Source organism: Drosophila nasuta, chromosome 2R (assembly GCF_023558535.2).
Source record: "Drosophila nasuta strain 15112-1781.00 chromosome 2R, ASM2355853v1, whole genome shotgun sequence".
In the NCBI taxonomy this organism is placed as follows: Eukaryota; Metazoa; Arthropoda; class Insecta; order Diptera; family Drosophilidae; genus Drosophila; species Drosophila nasuta.
Window position 1 is genome coordinate 26,103,127 of NC_083456.1, and position 20,104 is coordinate 26,123,230.

Here is a 20,104-nt window from a genome sequence, read left to right on the forward strand (position 1 = left end):
TTGTTAACTACTGCTTGTTAAAGTTAACTGCTTGCTACTGTTAGAGTGTCAAACTCCGAGTGTTAACATATCAATGTTAACCAGTTAAACTAATATCGGGCTGTCTAAATTAAGATTTCATTTTGGAATAATTAACTCATAACTTATAATAATAAATCGCATAGAAGATGTGATATTCGAATCCACTTCGATCCAGTTTCGCTTGTTTGTTTGTCTTATCAATCAATCAATTCGCACTTTGCCAATGCGAATTAGTCCAAAATCTTTATTTTGGTGGTTTTGCCTTCGTGCGTGTTTTTAACTGTTTTGACTTTTTTTGGGGCTTGTTTGTTTTTTGTTATGCGGTGCATTGAATGTTTCAACCACAATGAAAATCTGTACATCACGCATCCGCCACTTAGTCCCGCGGTGGTACGGCCTAGAACGGATTTGCTCAATAAACTTGACCTTTGGTAGGTTAAAAAGAATTTACTTCACTGACGAAATACGTCGAGAAATTCTAGACTTTAATGGGCTATCATTCAATGTTTTTGCTACCGGACTTAAAAGATTGCCGCTGTGCCGTATTTTAGACACTTTACAAAGTCTTGCTCATAACGAAAAAAAAAGCTATAGCTTATTTCATGGGTGTTATAAATCTAACTAAAATCTAGGGATCCACCTACAACAATTTACTCAAATTATAGGTATTTTACAGATTAACTCGGACACCATAAATTGTTTGTTTTATAGCCCACTAAAATGATTTAAGTATCAACAAGTAATATTGGGTTTTTTCATTGCCGAATGACCGATAAGCCATAATTATTATATTGCGGCACTTATATAACAACTGTTCGTCGTGTTTAAATATGCATAAAAAAGATCAAGTGATATTTTTAGACATCTTAAGCATTTGAGAGCTCTCTCTTAAAAGGAAATTTGATTAAAAGATCTCAAGAATTTCAAATACTGAAATAGACGTGTGTATCTTTATGAGCTAACCACATTTTGTGCCTAATCAAATGATAAGCTTTATGTCGATTACCTCAGGCAAAGAGCAATTTCGCTTGGGCACATTACGATCGTATGTCTTTAGTCAAGGTTTAAATCCAGTGGCGCTACGCTTGTGTCCCATCAGCTGCCCAGCTGCGTTTGCGATTTGCCTTAATTGAAGTTAACTGATCAGCTGAGCAGCTCAGCCGCTCAACCGCTTAGCCACTCGACAACGTAAGCGTCGTAAGCCGGTTGACTAAAAAAAAAATTCGTGTGTAGCGTAGCGGTCGCGTTCAGCTGGATGCCGGCAGCAAGTTGCAGTTTCAGTGCGCTGCGAGCAACCGGCGGCCTCACACCTTGGGCCAAGCAACACGCAAATCGATAAATCAAATCGAGAGAAAGATACAAAGCTGAAGCTGAAGCCAAAGACGTCACTCTCAAGGAGCTCTGTTGCTGAAGACCCTTTTCGCCAAACTTGGTGCGTTTAAGTTTTTGTGGTTCTCACTCACTTCAAATACATAAGTGTCAGTGGGTGTGAATGTGCAAGTGTAAGTGAGTGAGTGTGCAAGTGTGTGTCTGTGTTTGTTAAATTTAACTATTTTGAAAGTTCTCTCTCGTAGAAGTTGAGTGCGGCTTTTGTTTGCCTTTTGTTAAGCTGTGTATGTGGCCTGTCTGTTTGCACAACTGCTGTCACTTTGATGTTTTTGATTAAAGAGATTGTTATTTTGCATGCCAAGAATGCAGCCGACAGTCATCCATTGCGAATGCAATTGCCGTTTTGCCATTACATTTAAATTAAGTGTAAACCGTGGCAGCTGTTTGCAAATGCTTCAGTAAATTTGTTTTGTCACAATTTGAATTTGCATTCGCATTTGCTTTTGACTTTCGACTGTTGCTGTAACAATCAATCAATATATATTGCATATATATTTTACTTAACTTGCCACAAGGTTTGAGTTGTAAACAATTGAGTTAACAATATGTTTGAATTTATTTCCGACTTGTCTCATAAATGTTACGTCTCCTCAACCAAAAAAAAAAGGGTAAAATGCCATTGAACTTGACAGCAGCTCTAAAACATGTATCGACAGGTTTTCTGTTTTACTTGTCAACAAATCTGACATTTGACAAATGTTTTACATAAGCTGCAAGCGAAAAGTTTTCGTAACAACAACAACAACAATTCGAGAATTGAACAATTCATAATAATTTGTCACACGCTCGGATGCTTAATCTGTCCATCCATTTGTTGTTATTTTCACTCGTATTATTTGTTGTTTTTACGATCGCTTGCTAATCGTAGCGTAGCACTAAATTCATTTGACTGCAATTAAGATAAACATTTGCTAATTGAAATTTAATCACTCAAACAGGTTACTTATCAAGGGTGTTTTCTTATTTTCGTTGGCAATTCTTTGTATTGCAATCACTCGCAATGCTACTGATAAGTCGATAAGCGATAAATCTGTACATGAAATTGAGCAGTTAAAAGACGATAAAATAAATACCATAATTGCTAGTCATATAGATTAAACCATCTGCTATAAACTGGTGTTATTTTACGGCATGTTTGGTAGTTCCAAAAAAATTCCCAATCTAATCTGAGTACTAGATATTTAACTTATGATATGTTTCACTCACATTTTGAGGATGGGTAATTTGTGATGCCGACGAGACGCTTGTTCTTTGCATTGTCAGCATGCTGAGTGATGGTTTTATATTTTGTGTTATCAACAAAAAAGTTTTTATTTGTAAATTAAATATGATTTGCATAACCTTGCCGGGGGTATAATAATTTAGTCACGCATTGCGTTGGGCTTAGAAGTAGACGCTCAGTCTATTTAGAATTTATATAAGTAGTTAGGGGAAGTTTTTTCATTATTTACTTCATATGCAAATTAAATACTTTGTAATTTTAATTGATGTTGATACTTAACGCTAGTTGTTTACTTACATTAACTGGATTGGATTACTAGAACAGGTAACTGTTAGTTGCTCAATCAATTAGAAAATCTTGTTCTCTAACGAAATGCTTAAAGTAAAATTCCAGTTTCAGCATAATTCCCTTTAAAAATACTGCACAAATCTCGTTTTTAGCATATTCTAATGAAAGACATTTAAGTTCTCGCATGCAAATCAAAGTTAATGTAGTAAAATTTCTGCTTTCTTATTGCCATGCTCTTTTATTAATTAAGTGGCATGTTAGAGGGCATCAAATTAGTGAAGACTACTGCTCGGTTATCATATTGCTATTATCTAATAGAGTGTCTAAATATACATTTGCTCGCTGTCTGTCTGTTGAACTGTTCAAATGCCATCCACACGTGCAAATAAGTGAGCAAAGCAAACGCACGTATCTCTCAAATTGAGAGACGGAGAGACGCAGAGAAAGAGCGATAAATGGTGTAGAGGGAGCTGTTGCAAATAGTTGATTTTCGTGCTAAGCAAATCAAGTGAAAGTCCCCCCCGAAAATTTGAAACCGAAATTCAAATCCAAAGCAAAACTCAACCCGAAGCTAAAGCCAAAGCATATCCAAACCGGTCGCTCAAGTGCTTGGCTCACTTACGGTACAATTACGTATTTGATTATGAGTACACACACAAACATACATACAGAGATATATTTGTATGTTCTGTACGCGGTGTGTACTCGAATTTCGCGTGCTTCAAATGGAACAATTTGCAATACTATTTGCTTAATAAGTTAAATGGATAATTGAGTTAAGAGGCGTTTGTCATGGAGCGCCAAGGAGCTGTGTCGATAAGGCGAGACAATTGTTTGAACGAGAAACTTGTGTACTTGTTTTGTGTATCCGGATTAAGATGCTTGGCCAAATAATTGTGCCCCGTGGCCTGACTGACCTACGTAGAGTTCTATGTCAAAGCCAATTGCAAAACCGCAGCACGCAACAACGCGGAGACACAATAAATTGCTGTAGATTTATTTAAAAATACTAGCAGAGGGCGCGAACAAAAGCAGCAACACAATTTGCAACAAACAAAAACACGCTTCGCGCATTGTGTGTGCAATTTCCCTATAGTATTTTGTGGGAGTTGTTGAATTTAATTTGATTTTAATGAAATGCCAGCACGCACATTGATCAGCATTTTATTATTGGATTTTCTTTTTTTCTTGCAGGTATTGCTTGAATAGATTGTTGCTCTTACACCGCCACGACAAAATATAAGCAAACAAAATGACCACTGACCTGGAGTCATCGAAATTGGATAAACACAATGGCCATCAGCCGCATCATAACAAGTAAGTGAGCCGGGCTGGCTAATTATGGTTCCGCATTGATCAGATACGCGTGTCAATTAATTTAGAGGCTTGGTCGCAGCTGTTCAAGAAGTACTTGAAAATATATTCACTCCTCTGTATGCAAAGCAAAACAAACTCAAATGTCTGGAGCGTCTAATGGCCTAAGCCAAACCAGTCGCTGGTGAAAACAGGTTCTGGCCCATTGCAGAAAATAAAAAAAAAAAAGCTAAAGTTGAATTCAAGTCAATTAATCAACTAGCGAAAGTGGCAAATGCTTCCCCCTCGCCATTTGCTGCCAATGGCCTTGTCGTAATATTTATACAACTTTTTTTTTTCATTTTTTGCATTTTCACCCACAGCAATGAGCTGACCGAGAGTGAACCGCTAACTTGGCGTTTCTGGCGCAAACAGCGTTACATTGTTGTGCTTTTGGCCTTCTTTGGCTTCTTCAATGTTTACTCGCTGCGTGTGAATTTGTCGGTGGCCATTGTGGCCATGACGGAGAATCGCACTGTCACCGATGCCGACGGTAATGTGTCCTATGAACAGGACTTTCCCTGGGACTCCAAGCAGAAGGGTTTGATTCTGAGTTCCTTCTTCTATGGCTACATTCTGACGCAGTTCCTTGGTGGTTACATTGGCACCAAAGTTGGCGGCAATTATGTGAGTTTAACTAGAAATGAAATGCGTTAAATATTCATATTAATAATTGGATTTTTCTCAGGTATTTGGCTTGGGTATTGGCACCACAGCAATATTAACACTGTTAACGCCTTTGGCTGCCAATCATAGTCTCGAAATGTTCTTGGCCGTGCGCATCATTGAGGGCGTCTTTGAGGGCGTCACCTTCCCGGGCATTCATGCCGTCTGGGCCAGATGGTCGCCGCCATTGGAACGCTCTCGCATGGCATCGATTGCGTTCGCCGGCAATTATGCTGGCACTGTGATAGCGATGCCATCGTCTGGTTTGCTCGCATCACGTTATGGCTGGGCGAGTGTCTTTTATGTATTTGGCGCAATTGGCGTTTTATGGCTCATACTTTGGCTGCTATTTGTGCGTGCCGGGCCCGAGCTGGATCGCTTCTGCTCGAAGGAGGAATGCGAGTACATACAAAAGACGATTGGTTATACGGGCACTAGAAAAATCAAGCATCCTTGGAAATCGTTCTTCACCTCAATGGCTTTCTATGCGATTATTGCATCACATTTCTCCGAGAACTGGGGCTTCTACACTCTGCTTACTCAACTGCCCAGTTTCCTTAAGGGTAAGTTTAAAGTTATCTTACGGTCACTATGAACAGAAATTGGAATTCGTTCTTGTTGTTGTTTGCAGATACACTCAACTTTGATCTGGGCAAGACGGGTTTCATATCGGCGGTGCCGTATTTGGCAATGGGCATTTTGTTGGCGGTCTCTGGTTACTTGGCCGATTGGCTGCAAGTGAAGGGCATCTGGACAACAACGCAAGTGCGTCGTAACTTCAACTGTGGCGCCTTCTTGGCTCAAACGGTCTTCATGATGCTCACCGCGTACATTATGGATCCCACTTGGTCGGTTATTTTCATCACAATTGCTGTGGGTCTCGGTGCATTCGCTTGGTCTGGATTCGCGTAAGTCTTTCCGCAACAGGTATGTATGTGTGTGAGTGTGTCTGCTAACTTTGTGTTACAACTGTTGCAGTGTCAATCACTTGGATATTGCGCCACAGCACGCCAGTGTGCTGATGGGCATTGGCAACACTTTTGCCACAATACCAGGCATTGTCAGTCCCCTGCTGACGGGTTACATTGTGGGCGATAGCGGAGACCGCGACGAATGGCGATTGGTATTCTTCATATCGGCGGGCATTTATCTTGTTGGTTGCGTCATTTACTGGTTCTATGCATCGGGCGAGCTGCAGGAGTGGGCCAAGACGCCGGAACAAAAGGCTTTGGAGGCCGAGCAAAAGCAATTGCAGCTGACACAAAGAGCCGGATTCGTAAATACGGCTGCCGACCTAAAGGACTAAAGGATACACTCGTGTACAGACACACACACACACATACATAGACACAACACAATATACAGGACAATTGAAAAGTGTTCAATACAAGCTGCAGTAACTTTACAGCAATAACTGTAAAACTGTAATCTGTGAACTGCTGCAAACTGCAGTTTGCAAGCGCATCAGTAACAAACAAATACCAGAGACACATTTTAGTTTAGTTTATACTCGTATACATTTAACATATATAGTACACACCCACACATATCTTTTGTCAGCTGCTGCAAAGTTGCGCCTTAGAATTTCTTCCTTGTTATGTGATGTTAGCAAGTGGATTTTATTCATGTTAGCCCCATTGACTATTTTTAGAGTATTTTTTGCTTGTGCGCTCGCAGTGCATTCGAGTGCTGTTCCGAATAAACAAAGTTTTTTATTCAAACTGCACTTGCAGCCCATGGATTTTCATTCATTCTCATTCTCATTCCCATTCGCATCAAAATTCAAAGTTTAACATCGCCCGCCGTAAAGTATGCAATAATATTTTAACAAAATGCGTTTTAAGCTCCAGCCCGAAAGTATGCTACAGATACTGAAAGTCGTATACTTAATTTTTCAGCGCCGAGAAAAATCATTTTATTAGCCAAGTTGTGTAAACTTAATTCAATAAAAATGAAACCATCTTCAGTCCGGGGGCCATTTGGCAAATTGACTTCAAACTGGCCAACTATATAGCGGCTATGAATGCATCGAGCGCATTAAAGTGATTGCAGCTTTATTTGCCTGGCCATTTCAATCGATTTGCCTCACATCTGCACATCCGTTAAGCGGAACTAGCTATTTCCACATTCATGATTATGTATGTACATATTTGAGCCATCCAACAGCTTAGCAGACGTGTCTTTCGCGCCAAACGTGTTGTATACGCAACGCATACAACATACAACTGATAAGCTGATAAGAACGCCGTGTGCAACGCTGGATAGACCAAAACTAAAATCGGACTTTAATACCACAGCAAACATGCTGGGCGCAAAATTTGTTTGCCAAATGCTGAAAGTCGATAGGCATTCGCAGTTACGCATTTTGCGCACGAATTCGCTGATAAGCCGATCCCTTCCCCAAGCGCTTGGCTTTACTATTTGCTTTTGCGTTTTGTTGTTTGGTTTTTGCACTCGTCGTTCCGTGTGGAATCTCAAAATAAATACAGTGATATAACAGAGGGTGTGCAGTCAGCAAGAATAGTTGATTGCGGCGGGCAAGTGCAACGTTTTGCAAAATAATTAAACATTTTCAGTTTTGCCTTCCAACAGTTTCAATAGAGCACTCGGTACATAATGGCCTGCAAAGGATGCGGAACTAGTGAGTTCAATTCATAAATTTGAATAAATTAACAAATAATAAATGGGGAAAAATGCTCGTTGCAGACTGTCAGTGCTCGGCACAAAAGTGCGGCAACAATTGTACCTGCAACACAGACTGCAAGTGTGTGTGCAAAAATGGACCCAAGGAGCAATGTTGCAGCAGTAGCAAATAATCAGCAATTTCTGGACTCTGACAGCATGAATGGATCAAGCAGAAATCGTTGTGGAAAAAAGAGAATGAAATATGAATTAAATATTTGCATTTGACGTCGAGAGAAATTGATAAATAAATTCAAAAAGCAACCAAAATTTTTAGCTTGGACATCAAGTAAAGTTGACTTCTCCATTTCGTATTTATGCTAAAAATTGCCACATTTCACATTGATGTAGTCCAGAGCAAAGCAAAATGTTTTATGCCGGAAAAATACAATTTTATAGCCAGTTTGCAATAGTTTTTTGATTGCCTATCAAAATGGACGTGTTGTTTACCCCAACATTCTTTTGAATAATAATTTGTTAAGCTTCCGAAAATAAAAACTAAACGAGAAATCAAAACAAGGACACCTGCGGCGATTGAAGGACATGTCATGCTTTCCTCTCGCACATCCGCTTCCGCTTCCACTTGCTCAGTGACCAACATGAAAAATGAATCATTAGCATAATCAAAATGTGCGTGTTTTGCGTTTGCTTCAGTTGCGTGTCTCAAGTATTTTGCTATCGTTTTGTTTTTTTTGGGCTTTAAGCTTTTTTTTTTTTTGACTAAATCAGGTGTAAATGATTTGACTGAATTGTGCGCAAGCTAATCGAATTATTGCATGCCTTTGCCTTTGAATTCAATATCAAATATCCTACAACATAGCCTCGAGTGTCAACTTTCAATTAATGTTTCAAAATAAAATTAATGCTAAAATATGAATAAATTGTATGTGAATTCGCTTGAAAATTGCGAACTGGGAAACATTCCTCCCACTGATTTTCGTGGTCAACCTTTGCGTAAGTCCAAGTCGAATCTCTTTCCATTTTTACTCGTGTTTTGTCATTGCAGATAGGCATCAACTATGCGTGTCGAAGGCTGCTTTACTGCGTGGCATTGTGATTTTAGTGCTGTTTAACCTTTGTTTGGTCGCTTTCGTTTATCTTTTGCACTTTTACATCAACACTTTGCCTGAGGATCAACGTAATAATGTCAACACCGTCTTCTGCAGCGTTGGCGCTCTTTTGTTATGCATTACTTTAATCAAGCTTGGAGTATGTAGATGCCACTTAAACGCCATGCTGCATAATTATCAATATTATTATAAATTTATCTAATCACAGGACTTTTCTAAGAACAATCCAAACTTTTACTACATTTAGGTCAAGCAGACGTTGGCTTCATGTTTTGGTTTCAATAAATTATGCAATTAATAAATAAAATAAATTGATTCAATTAATTATTACGAATTTTCGCTTTGTGCGTCATAATTGAAGTGCATGTTGCATGGCTGTGAAATAATTTGCTAATACTCAATGGGCATGCTCGACTTGAGAGTTAGTCTAAGCGTTTATTTCTAAGCACTTTAGGGTATCTCAAATGAATTCCTTTACCGTCTCGGTCCGCATTCCAAGTAGCCAGAAGTCACGCAATGAAATGCGAGCACTCATGCCACATCAAATGCTGCAAATTTCGATGACGTCAAGTTGCTTTTCGATTTGCGTCATTTACATACAAATTCCCGTGTCTGTCGCCTGCTTTCGTTATTATTAGTATTAGTATTATTTGTTTTAATTTACACTCGTAATTCATGATTGTTTTTTTTTTTCATCGTATTGCGCGTAGTATTGATTGATTGGTTTATTGGCAAAAATTATTAAGTGAAAGTTATCAAGTTGTTCAGATATGGATATTTCGAATCAGCAGCGTATATCCCGTTGGTACTTTGGTGGCGTGGCGAGTTCAATGGCAGCGATGGTCACTCATCCGCTCGATTTGATGAAGGTGCTGATACAGACGAACACAGAGAAAATGTCGATTATGGACACCACTCGCAAGATAGTCAAGGAACAAGGAGTCTTGGCGCTTTACAACGGCATTTCAGCTTCCATTTTACGACAATATACATATACTTTGGCTCGTTTTGGATTTTATACTGTGGGTGCTGGTCTCGTGGATACGAAGCCAATGTCTACGAAGGTATTGTTGGCAGGCATGAGTGGCTATGTGGGCGGTTTAATTGGTGCTCCTGCTGATTTGGTCAATGTGCGATTGCAGAATGATGTAAAGTTGCCGTTGGACCAGAGAAGAAAGTAAATATGACTTTGCCATCTTTGTAATCATTTTCTTTAAGTTATTGAAGGTTGTTAGATAGCATAAAAACTATGTAGCAGGAACACCTCTCCTTTGACTCCTTCTACCTACACCACCTTCTAAGTATACTCTTGTGATCTTATTAATTTTGTTAGTTATACTATTGATTATGCAAGGTAGCAAAGTGCTAGAGCACTTAAAGAGGCAGCTGAAGGTATCCTTAACATTAAAAAGCAACATATTTAATGAATAGTCTAGACATTGGCTGTCTGTGTGTCTCGTTGTGTGCTTAGATACCATAAAGTCTGAATATGGACCATTACTACCATTTTGTCTATAACTATTTTCATGAAATTTAAATGTATTGTTATGGTTATATATCCCAAATTTACGTTATCATCGATTGTAGAGAATATAAGGGCCGGACAAATAAACTTTGGTAACATGGTCTATGGGTATCATCTATTTATATTTCCATGACATTTAAGTGCATGGATGTGCTTATGCATAAATACAAATTATGTTCGTTTTCATTGAGTATTTTGTGTATTTATTTAAAACTGTGTAGAGATTATGAGAGAAAGCTTTGACCTAATTGTGGAATATTATTTATAATTTTCCATGTCACTTACTAAAATATATTTGTATATTTCCTAGCCAAAGGCCAAAGCAACCAGCTCTAGTAAATCTACGTTAGGCTAGAAATTAATTTATAATTTAAACTTTATAATAATATTATTGGTATATTTATAAATACTCCCAACTTTTGGTTAAAAAAGAATTTTTCCTTACTATTTAAAATTTTGTTTAGGCTAAAATAAATTGTATACTATTAATGCGTTGGCATTTTTAGATTCAAATATGTTCTTTATTAACAAATTTCCCTCATAGAATATTTTATAAATATTGAAAAATGTGTAGCCAGTATTTTCACAGTCGATCACACTCATTTTCCTCTTATTTGCAGTTATGCCCATGCCATTGACGGCTTGGTGCGCGTGGTGAAGGAAGAGGGCTGGCCAAGTCTGTTCAACGGTGCCTCGATGTGCGCAATACGTGGCGCCTTTATGACGGTGGGCCAAATTGCATTCTACGAGCAGAGCAAGGACGTACTCATTGCGAGTGGCTTTGCCCAACGCATGGACACATACATTATTGCTTCGATAATTTCCGCTATTGCTGCGACAGCGTTGACCCAACCCATCGATGTGATTAAGACGCGACAAATGAACTCGAAGGCGGGCGAATACAAAGGCTTGACTGATGTCATTCTCAAGACAGCTGTGGAGGGACCTTCAGCGTTCTTTAAGGGCTCCATTCCAGCCATGACACGACTGGGTCCACACACGGTATTACTTTTCCTCTCACTCGAGTTTCTTCGTACGAATTTTGGCAAGCTACCAGAGTCCAAATAACGCTTGTCAATTTATATTTATCAACAGAAATGTCAATTGGAAAATTAGTCAAATGTTTAGAGCTTGTATTCTTCTCTTCTTGGTACGAAATGTAAAAATAAATTCTTGAATATGTATTTCCATATGTTTATTTATTTGAGTCTGAATCTCGGAATGCCAGAGTTTATTTTATTGACGTTGCAAAACAATCGAATGTTAATGTTGTTGTTATGGTAGCTGACGGTGATTTACAGGTGTTCTGGCAAGGTAGTTTCTTAGTATTTTTGTTTTGCTTTGTTGTTTACGTTGCCAATTATTGTTGTGTGTGTGTTTCCAAATAAATATTAATTTGATTAAATTGAAGCTTGGCCATTAGTTAGTTTTTGATCTTTATCAAATTATTGTTTATTCGATATTTTGCACTAATTTGATTAAACTTGTTAATGCCGCAAATGCGATTTATGTCAAAAATCTGATTTGATTACCATCTCTGACGATTATATCAATAATTTATTATTATTATGGCCGCAGTTTGATTGAAGGCATATTTTATATTGCCATTGGTGGATGATTTAAATTAAATTTTCATTGAAATGTGCTTACAGTCGATGCACACGAAACGTCAATAAAATGATTATTTCAACAGTCATTAGGATGCGCAAAATGTGTATAAGGAAATATGCGATTGATTCGATGCAGTTCATAAACTTATGCATTATGCAATAAGTAGACATTAAAATGCAGAACGAGACTGTTTGCTGCATAAATCGTAGGATCTGGTTTGTGGTTAACTTAATTGTAACGCATTGTAACGCTGCATGGCCGTTGGCAATGTGGCAAAGGACAAAGGACAAAAGGACCGACGCAATGTAATTCACGCAAAACGGTCAAGGACAATGTGCGTCCAACAACAACATCAACAACAACAATAATAGCATAATATTGAAAGTGTGTGTGCTTTAAGAATCATTTCAATATTTATGTTAAAATTGAGCTTTTAACGCGACAAAACGTGGCAACAGCGAAATATTTGCAATTGCTGGCAATTTAAATGCAGACCCAATAAATTGAAGCACATTTTTAACTGGTGCTTTTATGTCTTGGCGCGCTCATTTTGCAAGCCGACATTATCCGCTTTATGCACGGAAGTCCATTTATATTGGGAGTCCCGACTGGGACTGGGACTGGGACTGGGAGAATTGCGAGTGGGGGAAGTGAGACAATAAAGTGGCTGAGTGGAGAAATTGCAACTCGGAAACTCACAGAGCGTTTAAATACCTTCGTGTCCGGTGCCATTTCCCTTTTTCTGTCCCGCCGCACAAAGCATTTCGGTGGGGGAAATGCAATAAACTTCTAAATCAGTCGATTAAGCTGCGAGTTGAGAGTTGAGTTGCGAACAATGCGAATGAATGCCCCTAAAAGCATGCTACAAATACACGCACAACTAGAAAGAGAGAGAGAGAGAGAAAGAGAGAGAGACAGACACATGCACGCAGAGTCGCGTAGTCGAAACAAAAGTTGTGAAAAATGTTGAGCAATTAAAATAAGTAGCGAACATATCAAATGGAAGTGGGTGGGTAAAGTCTTATCTCCTCACGGACTCACGGACTCTCGACTGTCGGCAAAGTGCATTCAACGCTCAAGTCTCTAATGAAAATGAAGAAGAAAATGCCAGAGTTGAAGATGGAGAGGAAAATATGCAGACACGCAGAAGTGCAGAAATAAACTGCAAACTCAGTGCTTAAGTGTCGATAGTGCAGTTGGCAATGACATTGGCTTAAAGCTAAAACTTTTCTAATGAAAATTAAGACATCAGAAGACGACATTTTAATGTAGATGTTTGCTCGTCATATAAAAAACTTTAGCTTTTTCAAAGTTGTACAAAAAAAATCGCTGCTGAGCGAAATGGAATTACGTGAAGAGCTAGCATTTTTATACCCCCTATTGGTAGAATGGTATTATAACCGTTTTTTGGTACAGATTACTAACTACAGTATTATTCCTGAAAATTTGCGATCAGATAAAAATTGTAGTAGTTATTTAATAAATACTTTTTATGAGTCTTAGCTGCTTTGGTTGTCAATCTGGTATATTTTGTGTTCTATGGTATATATTGAATGTAGAAATATAAAAATATACCAATACAGTATTCGGTATATGTTTAGTATTTTTGCGGTATGTGGATTTGGTATATTTTTAGAATAATACTGCACTGTTTTGCTTTTATTTAAAATGGGTAGCGGGTATTTCACAGTCCAGCACACTCGACTGTAACTTTCTTACTTGTTCTATGTTGAAATCTGGTATATTTTGTGTTCTATAGTATATATTGAATGTAGTAGTATAAAAATATACCAAATACAGTATTTGGTATATGTTTAGTATTTTTGCGATATGTGAATTTGGTATACTGCACTGTTTTGCTTTTATTTAAAATGGGTAGCGGGTGGTTCACAGTCGAGCGTACTCGAACTTTCTTACTTGTTTTATGTTGAGAATGATTTTATTTAGTTGTCAGCTTCATTAGGCATTTGCTTTGCACTCGCTTTCCTTATTTAATGCAAGTAGTTTTCAATATCATTTCACAGCATCTGTTGGCAATATATTTCCCCATTTTTTTTTTTGTGTGTTGCTTCATTTAAATGCCGCACACACACTCACCGAGGCAGCGACACCGGCGATAACCGTGTATCTTTATAATTGGATCTTTGAGAACTGTATCGCGTTGATAGCTATGTTGCTGTTTTTTGCCAACTGCTAGTTTACAATGACTGTGCCAAAGGCACAAATATCTAGCCAAATAGCTGCACGTACACTACCAAAAACCGAAACCGAAACCGTAACCAGAGCTGAGCCGAAACTTGGCCGCGACTGCCGAAACTTGGCTCATTAAAGATTAAGGCACATTAACGCCAATGGTGTGGGGCCGGGGGGCAAATTTCAGCACCATCAGCATAAATATTTATGTAAATTGGGATTAAAAGTATTTTGTATACGCTGAGCTGAGCTGAGAGAGAGGGAGAGAGAGAGGGAGAGAGTGAGCGAATATCTATCTAACTGACAAAACTTTTGCAGTTAGTTTGCTGTAGGGGCAAAAAAGCGATGGCGAGCGGTGCTTTCAAATTGCCATTTAATTAGTTTAAAGCTTAAGTTGCAACTGCTTTAAATTGCTTTTCTGTTGGCCTTCTGCTCTTCTTCTTCTTCTGCTCTCGTTGACCTTGCCCTGCTCTAAAATGGCAACAGTTTTTCCCTGCTTCCAGCTACGTTTTCTCCTCTCTTCCCTACTGTGGTTTAGTTGCATCTTCAGCTGGAATATATATTTTGCATTTTAGCATATTCAAGGCTGGCTGGCCAGGGGCAAAAACAGAAACAAAAATAAAACAAGCAGGCAAAAAATGTGTGTATGATACTGGGGCAACTATTATTTATGCTGCCACGTACCGAAAATAAACTGAAAGCTCGTGAAAAGCGGCCAAAATATATTCAGAGTTAAGGTATGCAAATGGCCAAGGCCATAAGATTTAGATAAGTGAATCGCATAAAGATGACAGCTGCTGGCCCTGAACTCACACACACATAGTTAGAGGAAGAGAGCAAGAGCAAGAGGAAGCGGAACCAAATTATGATTTAAATTTTGCCAGGCAATTATCTGTGCTTTCAGATAAATTGATCAACGCAACGCAGAGTTGAAGCGTGAGTGCGAGAGATGAAACTCATTAATATGCATTGAATTTGCAATGTTTTGTCGTTGCGTCGTGGCAAAAGTTGATGCTTTCGAAATGTTTATTGGACGCATTGTTGCCTAATGAAATTAGTCGCATTTATGCGCAATTTCCGGCCACCTCACCGCCCTTTCCCCCTTCTGCCACAATCTCACCTACCTACACACATTCGGCTAGTGTGGCAACAAATTTTGATGCTATTTACTGTTGAAATTTCATTACTTTGTGTAAACAAAGGCACGTGTCAATTGGCCTTTCTCCCACTCTCTACGTACGTCACATGCCACATGCCGCATGCCGCTGCCACACATAGACTCACTCTCGCCCTCTCTCTCTCTCTCTCTTCAACGCATGCGCGGATAATGCGAGTGAAAGAGCGTGTCAACAATCCGTTATCCTGGTTGCTACTTTTTGAAAATATGAAACACGGCTGTAAATCATTTTCTCATGCTCGTGTATTTTATTCAATTATCAAAAATAATTTAAAATAATTTCATGTGCACACAAAACACACCACAACACACACAAACACACACACACATATAAAGAGGGGAATTTTTCCGAGTTAGACTTGAAGTAGTATCTTGGTCGAGTCGCTTGCTGGTCACGTCGTAATCAGCAAAAGGTTCGCCTAGTTGCGGTTATAAAGCCGGGCACGTGACCCGCATTTCATATGCGAAAAACGTTCATATAAATACAAATTTCTAATTTATGTAGTTTACGTTTTGGATTTATGGGCATTTGTGTATGATTTTAGCCACACAAAATACTTTTCCCGCCGGCTCTTCTCCACCCCATTTTATTGATGCCTTTTTCTTCGTTTAAGCCTTTTCATTACGAGCAGTCTGCATTTTATGCATTCAAGTGGGCAGGCAACACGCTACGTATGAGTAATGCGCTTTTAATGCGTTCGCTAATTTAGCACCTCAAAAGTGGTCTTCATACGAGTGCATCGCACTCTGTTAAGCTCAGACCGCGAGAGAGAGAGAGTGGGAGGGAGAAAAAGAGTGAACGAGTGCAGTGGCACTTTGAATTAGTCATTGGTGTGTCATTTATGCGGCTTAGTGGGTCGCTCAATGCGACTCTTATGTGGCCGAATGTACGCTTTTAATTAATCTATTAAGGGCATTAAGCATAACACATACCATCTAGCTACTGCTTGTTAGTTACTTACAAGTTGTAGAGCAGTAGTTGCCTTGACACTTTCGCAAACACACGCCAAGTTAGCGAACAAGCGACATTTTGTGTGTGTTTAGTTTTAGGCTGTGAGTACGCCCAGTGGGCGTGGCTTGGCTGAGTCAAAGGCCAATCTCATAATCAGTATAATTTTCATGTAAATAGAAGTAAAGGCAAAGTAAATATGCAGCCTGGCAGCCAGGCAGCCACACAACCACAAGCTCCATTTACTGCTACATACACACACACACACACAAGTAGGCCACAGAGCCGCACACTCTGAGCGGCAGGCAGAGATTTGGCGTGAATAGACACGCTGAGATTTCATGCCGAGGTCGGAATATAAAGACAAAAGCCAGCATGTCCAAGGCAAGATCTGAGCCTAGACCAATTGCTTGCTTGGTTCCTTGGTTGCTTGGTTGGTTGCCAAAACATCGAGAGAGATCGAGATTATGCGCCAAGATAATTATTTGGCCTGGCAAGAAGCACACACACAGACATCTACTCTCTGAAGTGGCCGTTGCCACAGTCATTTCCATTCCCATTTCCATTTACATTTTCGCCTTCGCTTTCACTTTCATGTCTCAGCGCTTTATGCTCCTTGCGCCTTGTTGGCAAGTTGTGCCCTGGAGACTAGTTGTTGTGCGAGTGTAATTTTTGCGTGTGCTGGCCACGCTCTTTCTCTCTGTGTGTGTGCTTGCGAGTGTTTGGCAGTATGTTATTATCTTTGGCTGGTAGGCGTTACGTGCAAGTGTCATAAATAAAATGGCAACTATGTAAGGGTCCGGCTTTTGCCTTCAAGCGGCGGCGTCGGCAGCAACAACAACATTATTATGTATTCCTTCAACTTGGTTTAAGACACAAGCTGTCGTTTATTTCGAGTGAATTACACAATGATTTGCTGGAACTTACTCCAGATGGAGCGAGTGAGCGAGTGCTGCTTAAATTTGATTTCGTTTGTACTAATTGTTGGCACTGTAAAAATATGGCCCACCATTAATCACAGACAACTGTGCCACACGCTGCTAAGAGAAAGAAAGGGAAGCGATTGGAGTTGGAGCGAGCACATTTAATTGGATTTCTGTATGGATTTATTGTCGATGTTCGTGTAAACAATAACGATAATGCCACTTATAAACATTTGTACAATTTCGAAATTACGTTCAAGTTGATCTGTGCACTTCACATTTGTTGCTGTCATTAAACATGGCTAACAACACGTATACGCCATGGTTATCGCTCATAAGTATATATGTACATATATATAAAGTTCATTTACACAAGAGTAAATAAGTAATGCCTTTTTTTGTGGTTGCTCTTTTTTTTGTGGTATGACTCTACAAATCGATGAACTAACTGAAATAATGAACATAAGCTTAGCGAGAAAGAAGACAAATTTGGCAGTTCCAAACAACGACTTGAGAGTGCACTTAAAGAAGTATAAAATTGTTTTATTTAGTGGGTAATATTTGGTAAATTTGTTAATAATTTTATTATTTATTTCATTTATTTTCTTTCATTATATTTATTAATTAAAAATGTCATTAGTTTGCTCTATTTCTAACGTCGATCGCACACAACTGTTTGTTATCGATTTCCAGATTTTTTCACTTTGATCAATTTGTTGTATTGTGCAGTACATAATGATTATATGTGATTTAATGATTACTCAATTTAAGTGTTGATTATTTAGCTTAAGTGTTGAATTATGTATAGAGATTAGCGGATAATCAAATTAGCAACTCTACGTTAAATTGTTTAATTTATCATAAACACATTTGTCACATTTCCCAAGCTCTAGAAAATATTTAAATTTCTTCATTATTAAATCTATATTTCATTTCTTTGACATTTTTTACATATATTTATAGGAAACTATATGAAACATTTAAGATTTTTTGAAATGTGAAATGTATTTGCAATTTTATTGTGTATTTTACAATTCTCTTTATAAATTCTAAATTATTATCATGTACTACATATTCCAATGTATATTTGCGTTTGCTCTTGTCTCAACTTGGAACACAAATATTGTGTTAAACTAAAGATACCCCACGTCAAAGTGTAGATATGGTAACAAGCCGCTCCCGTAGCAGCGTTACGAATTGCCAAGCTCCTCATAAATTGCCCATAAGTAAGTAACTCACTGACAACAAACACACACATACACACATACAGAGAGAGACTGCCAGACACGCACACTCATGCACACACACGCGTGTGCATATCAACTGATAGCATACATATGATAGTGCCAGTCATGCGAGCGAAAGGTTTTTAATACCTGACTCAAGACTTGAAGCTAAAAGCAGGAGGAAGAGGAGGACAACGCTCATAGAATTGTTTGTCATGCCAAAGTCAATTTACTCCATTCAAAGGCATTTTATTGGCAACTTGACAAATGCTAATGGCCAACACTCATACTCACACTCACTCACACTTGCACACTTGTGTAACCCATGTATGTGTGCGCGTTCTCTGTGGTTGTGCGGATGGGTAAAGTGTCCGGGTAAATTGTGTGTTTTGGGCCAAAAAGTTTGCATGTCATTCGAGCTGCTTCATTTTAACGCCAACGTTTTGCTTCTTTTTTCCCATTTGGCGTTTTTTTTGTGTTGTGTGAAGGTGTGAAACAATGTGGGGGTTAAGTTAAATTATATGCACAGGACGATGCAACGAGTAGCTGCAAAGTGTTGTCAGTTATTATGGCCAACGTTGTTGTTGTTGTTGCTTGAGCAATTTTAATGCACTGCTGTGGGCACTGCTGCTGCCTCTACTGTTGTGTTGTGTGTATGTTTTTTGGGTCTGATTTATTTTGTTTATCAAACATTTAATGTTGTTTATAACTTGCTGAAAAGTTCAAGCAACGCGCTTAAAAGTATGCTACAAATTCTGCTAGCTCAGCTCCGGCTTCTGCTTCGCTTCACTTGCATGCGGGTTCATGTTTGAATGTGTGTGTTGTTGTTTGCGCTAAGGCACCAAGGAATACTCAACTCAACTACATTTTCATATGTTCAATTATTTAATACACCAGACGAGTTACCCAACCAAACTTCAGCACTCGACTTGGCTTGCCTTGACTTCGCTCGGCTTAAAGCAGCACAAAAAAAGAGCATCACCAACAGCAGCAACAGCAGAAGCAGCAGCAACAACAGAAGCGGGTAAGACAGGCCCACCAATTAAAATGCTTGGCTGGCTGGCATTGGCATAGTCTTTGAACTGGGGATCTGTGTGTGTGTATGTGTGTGTTTTTTGTCTGCTAAAGACACGCCGTCGACTGCAGTCGCTTTATGTATTTAATGTTTTGTGCCCATTTATTAGCCTCTGTTGCCACCTCACAGTATCTGCTGCTCTATCTGCTGGCCATTGTGTTTGGTAGAATGGCAACAACAGGCTGGGGTGCAGCTTAAGCAACAGAAGGTACCATGGCTCATTGCCTCATACTTTGCTTTATTTATGGCCAAGCACAGACTTAGTTATTGTCGTCGTTCCTGTTGCTGTTGCTGTTGCTGTCATGAAAGTGACTTTAAGCACCCTCCACGACACAAAGCAGAATGTCTCCTTATTTTGGTGTGTGTCTGAATTATTGATTTTCATTAGTGTCTCCGATTACATTCGACTGCGATGCGCTTTAAAAGTTCTGCGCAATTGGAAAAAGATAATTTCGAAACAGAAACAGAGACAAAGACAGACACAAAGTAAAAGTGGGAAGACAGGGCTTAAAGTTACCAGTGGCTGACTGGCTGATGAAGCGTCTTTAGAGCCATGGCCGTGGCCAGTTTTAATTTAATTAAAAAGTCGCGTCAGCCGACGTCGTCATGGCCACAATGCAATTGTAAGGTTTCCATTTTAATTAAAGTTTTTACGCGCATTCACTTTGCCTCAAAATGCGAACTGAAATCGCTGGACAAACACACTGCTCAACACAGCACGAGCCTCCCACAGG

The 20,104-nt window shown here is 39.0% G+C and overlaps 4 protein-coding genes across 5 annotated transcripts; all 4 read left to right on the forward strand.

The window, feature by feature from the left end:
- The first annotated feature begins 1,285 nt into the window (after positions 1 to 1,285).
- LOC132786221 (sialin) lies at positions 1,286 to 6,665 on the forward strand. 2 transcript variants are annotated; one of them, XM_060792686.1, is made up of 6 exons: positions 1,286 to 1,523; positions 4,115 to 4,237; positions 4,597 to 4,900; positions 4,962 to 5,502; positions 5,571 to 5,847; positions 5,918 to 6,665. In XM_060792686.1, the coding sequence occupies exons 2-6, from the start codon at positions 4,173 to 4,175 to the stop codon at positions 6,243 to 6,245; spliced, it is 1,515 nt and encodes a 504-aa protein (XP_060648669.1). In that variant the 5' UTR covers positions 1,286 to 1,523; positions 4,115 to 4,172; the 3' UTR covers positions 6,246 to 6,665. The 2 variants fall into 2 exon arrangements, with proteins under 2 accessions (XP_060648669.1, XP_060648668.1); XM_060792685.1 differs by having other exon boundaries at positions 1,286 to 1,453.
- Positions 6,666 to 7,455: 790 nt separating this feature from the next.
- LOC132785457 (metallothionein-2) lies at positions 7,456 to 7,981 on the forward strand. Its single transcript, XM_060791566.1, has 2 exons — positions 7,456 to 7,580; positions 7,646 to 7,981. The coding sequence occupies exons 1-2, from the start codon at positions 7,556 to 7,558 to the stop codon at positions 7,753 to 7,755; spliced, it is 135 nt and encodes a 44-aa protein (XP_060647549.1). The 5' UTR covers positions 7,456 to 7,555; the 3' UTR covers positions 7,756 to 7,981.
- Positions 7,982 to 8,413: 432 nt separating this feature from the next.
- LOC132785456 (uncharacterized) lies at positions 8,414 to 9,025 on the forward strand. Its single transcript, XM_060791565.1, has 3 exons — positions 8,414 to 8,575; positions 8,628 to 8,830; positions 8,900 to 9,025. The coding sequence occupies exons 1-3, from the start codon at positions 8,494 to 8,496 to the stop codon at positions 8,936 to 8,938; spliced, it is 324 nt and encodes a 107-aa protein (XP_060647548.1). The 5' UTR covers positions 8,414 to 8,493; the 3' UTR covers positions 8,939 to 9,025.
- A 316-nt stretch (positions 9,026 to 9,341) lies between these two features.
- LOC132787031 (mitochondrial dicarboxylate carrier) lies at positions 9,342 to 11,400 on the forward strand. Its single transcript, XM_060793886.1, has 2 exons — positions 9,342 to 9,868; positions 10,837 to 11,400. The coding sequence occupies exons 1-2, from the start codon at positions 9,462 to 9,464 to the stop codon at positions 11,282 to 11,284; spliced, it is 855 nt and encodes a 284-aa protein (XP_060649869.1). The 5' UTR covers positions 9,342 to 9,461; the 3' UTR covers positions 11,285 to 11,400.
- The last annotated feature ends 8,704 nt before the right edge of the window (positions 11,401 to 20,104 follow it).

Excerpts from the sequence above, each read along its gene's own strand:
- LOC132786221 (XM_060792686.1), top strand. The coding sequence starts at position 4,173 with ATGACCACTGACCTGGAGTCATCGAAATTGGATAAACACAATGGCCAT. Across the intron at positions 4,238-4,596 it reads CATCAGCCGCATCATAACAA|CAATGAGCTGACCGAGAGTG; the intron begins GTAAGTGAGCCG and ends TTTCACCCACAG. Across the intron at positions 5,503-5,570 it reads ACTGCCCAGTTTCCTTAAGG|ATACACTCAACTTTGATCTG; the intron begins GTAAGTTTAAAG and ends TGTTGTTTGCAG.
- LOC132785457 (XM_060791566.1), top strand. The coding sequence starts at position 7,556 with ATGGCCTGCAAAGGATGCGGAACTA. Across the intron at positions 7,581-7,645 it reads CTGCAAAGGATGCGGAACTA|ACTGTCAGTGCTCGGCACAA; the intron begins GTGAGTTCAATT and ends TGCTCGTTGCAG.
- LOC132785456 (XM_060791565.1), top strand. The coding sequence starts at position 8,494 with ATGAATAAATTGTATGTGAATTCGCTTGAAAATTGCGAACTGGGAAAC. Across the intron at positions 8,576-8,627 it reads TTTTCGTGGTCAACCTTTGC|ATAGGCATCAACTATGCGTG; the intron begins GTAAGTCCAAGT and ends TTGTCATTGCAG. Across the intron at positions 8,831-8,899 it reads TTACTTTAATCAAGCTTGGA|GACTTTTCTAAGAACAATCC; the intron begins GTATGTAGATGC and ends ATCTAATCACAG.
- LOC132787031 (XM_060793886.1), top strand. The coding sequence starts at position 9,462 with ATGGATATTTCGAATCAGCAGCGTATATCCCGTTGGTACTTTGGTGGC. Across the intron at positions 9,869-10,836 it reads CCGTTGGACCAGAGAAGAAA|TTATGCCCATGCCATTGACG; the intron begins GTAAATATGACT and ends TCTTATTTGCAG.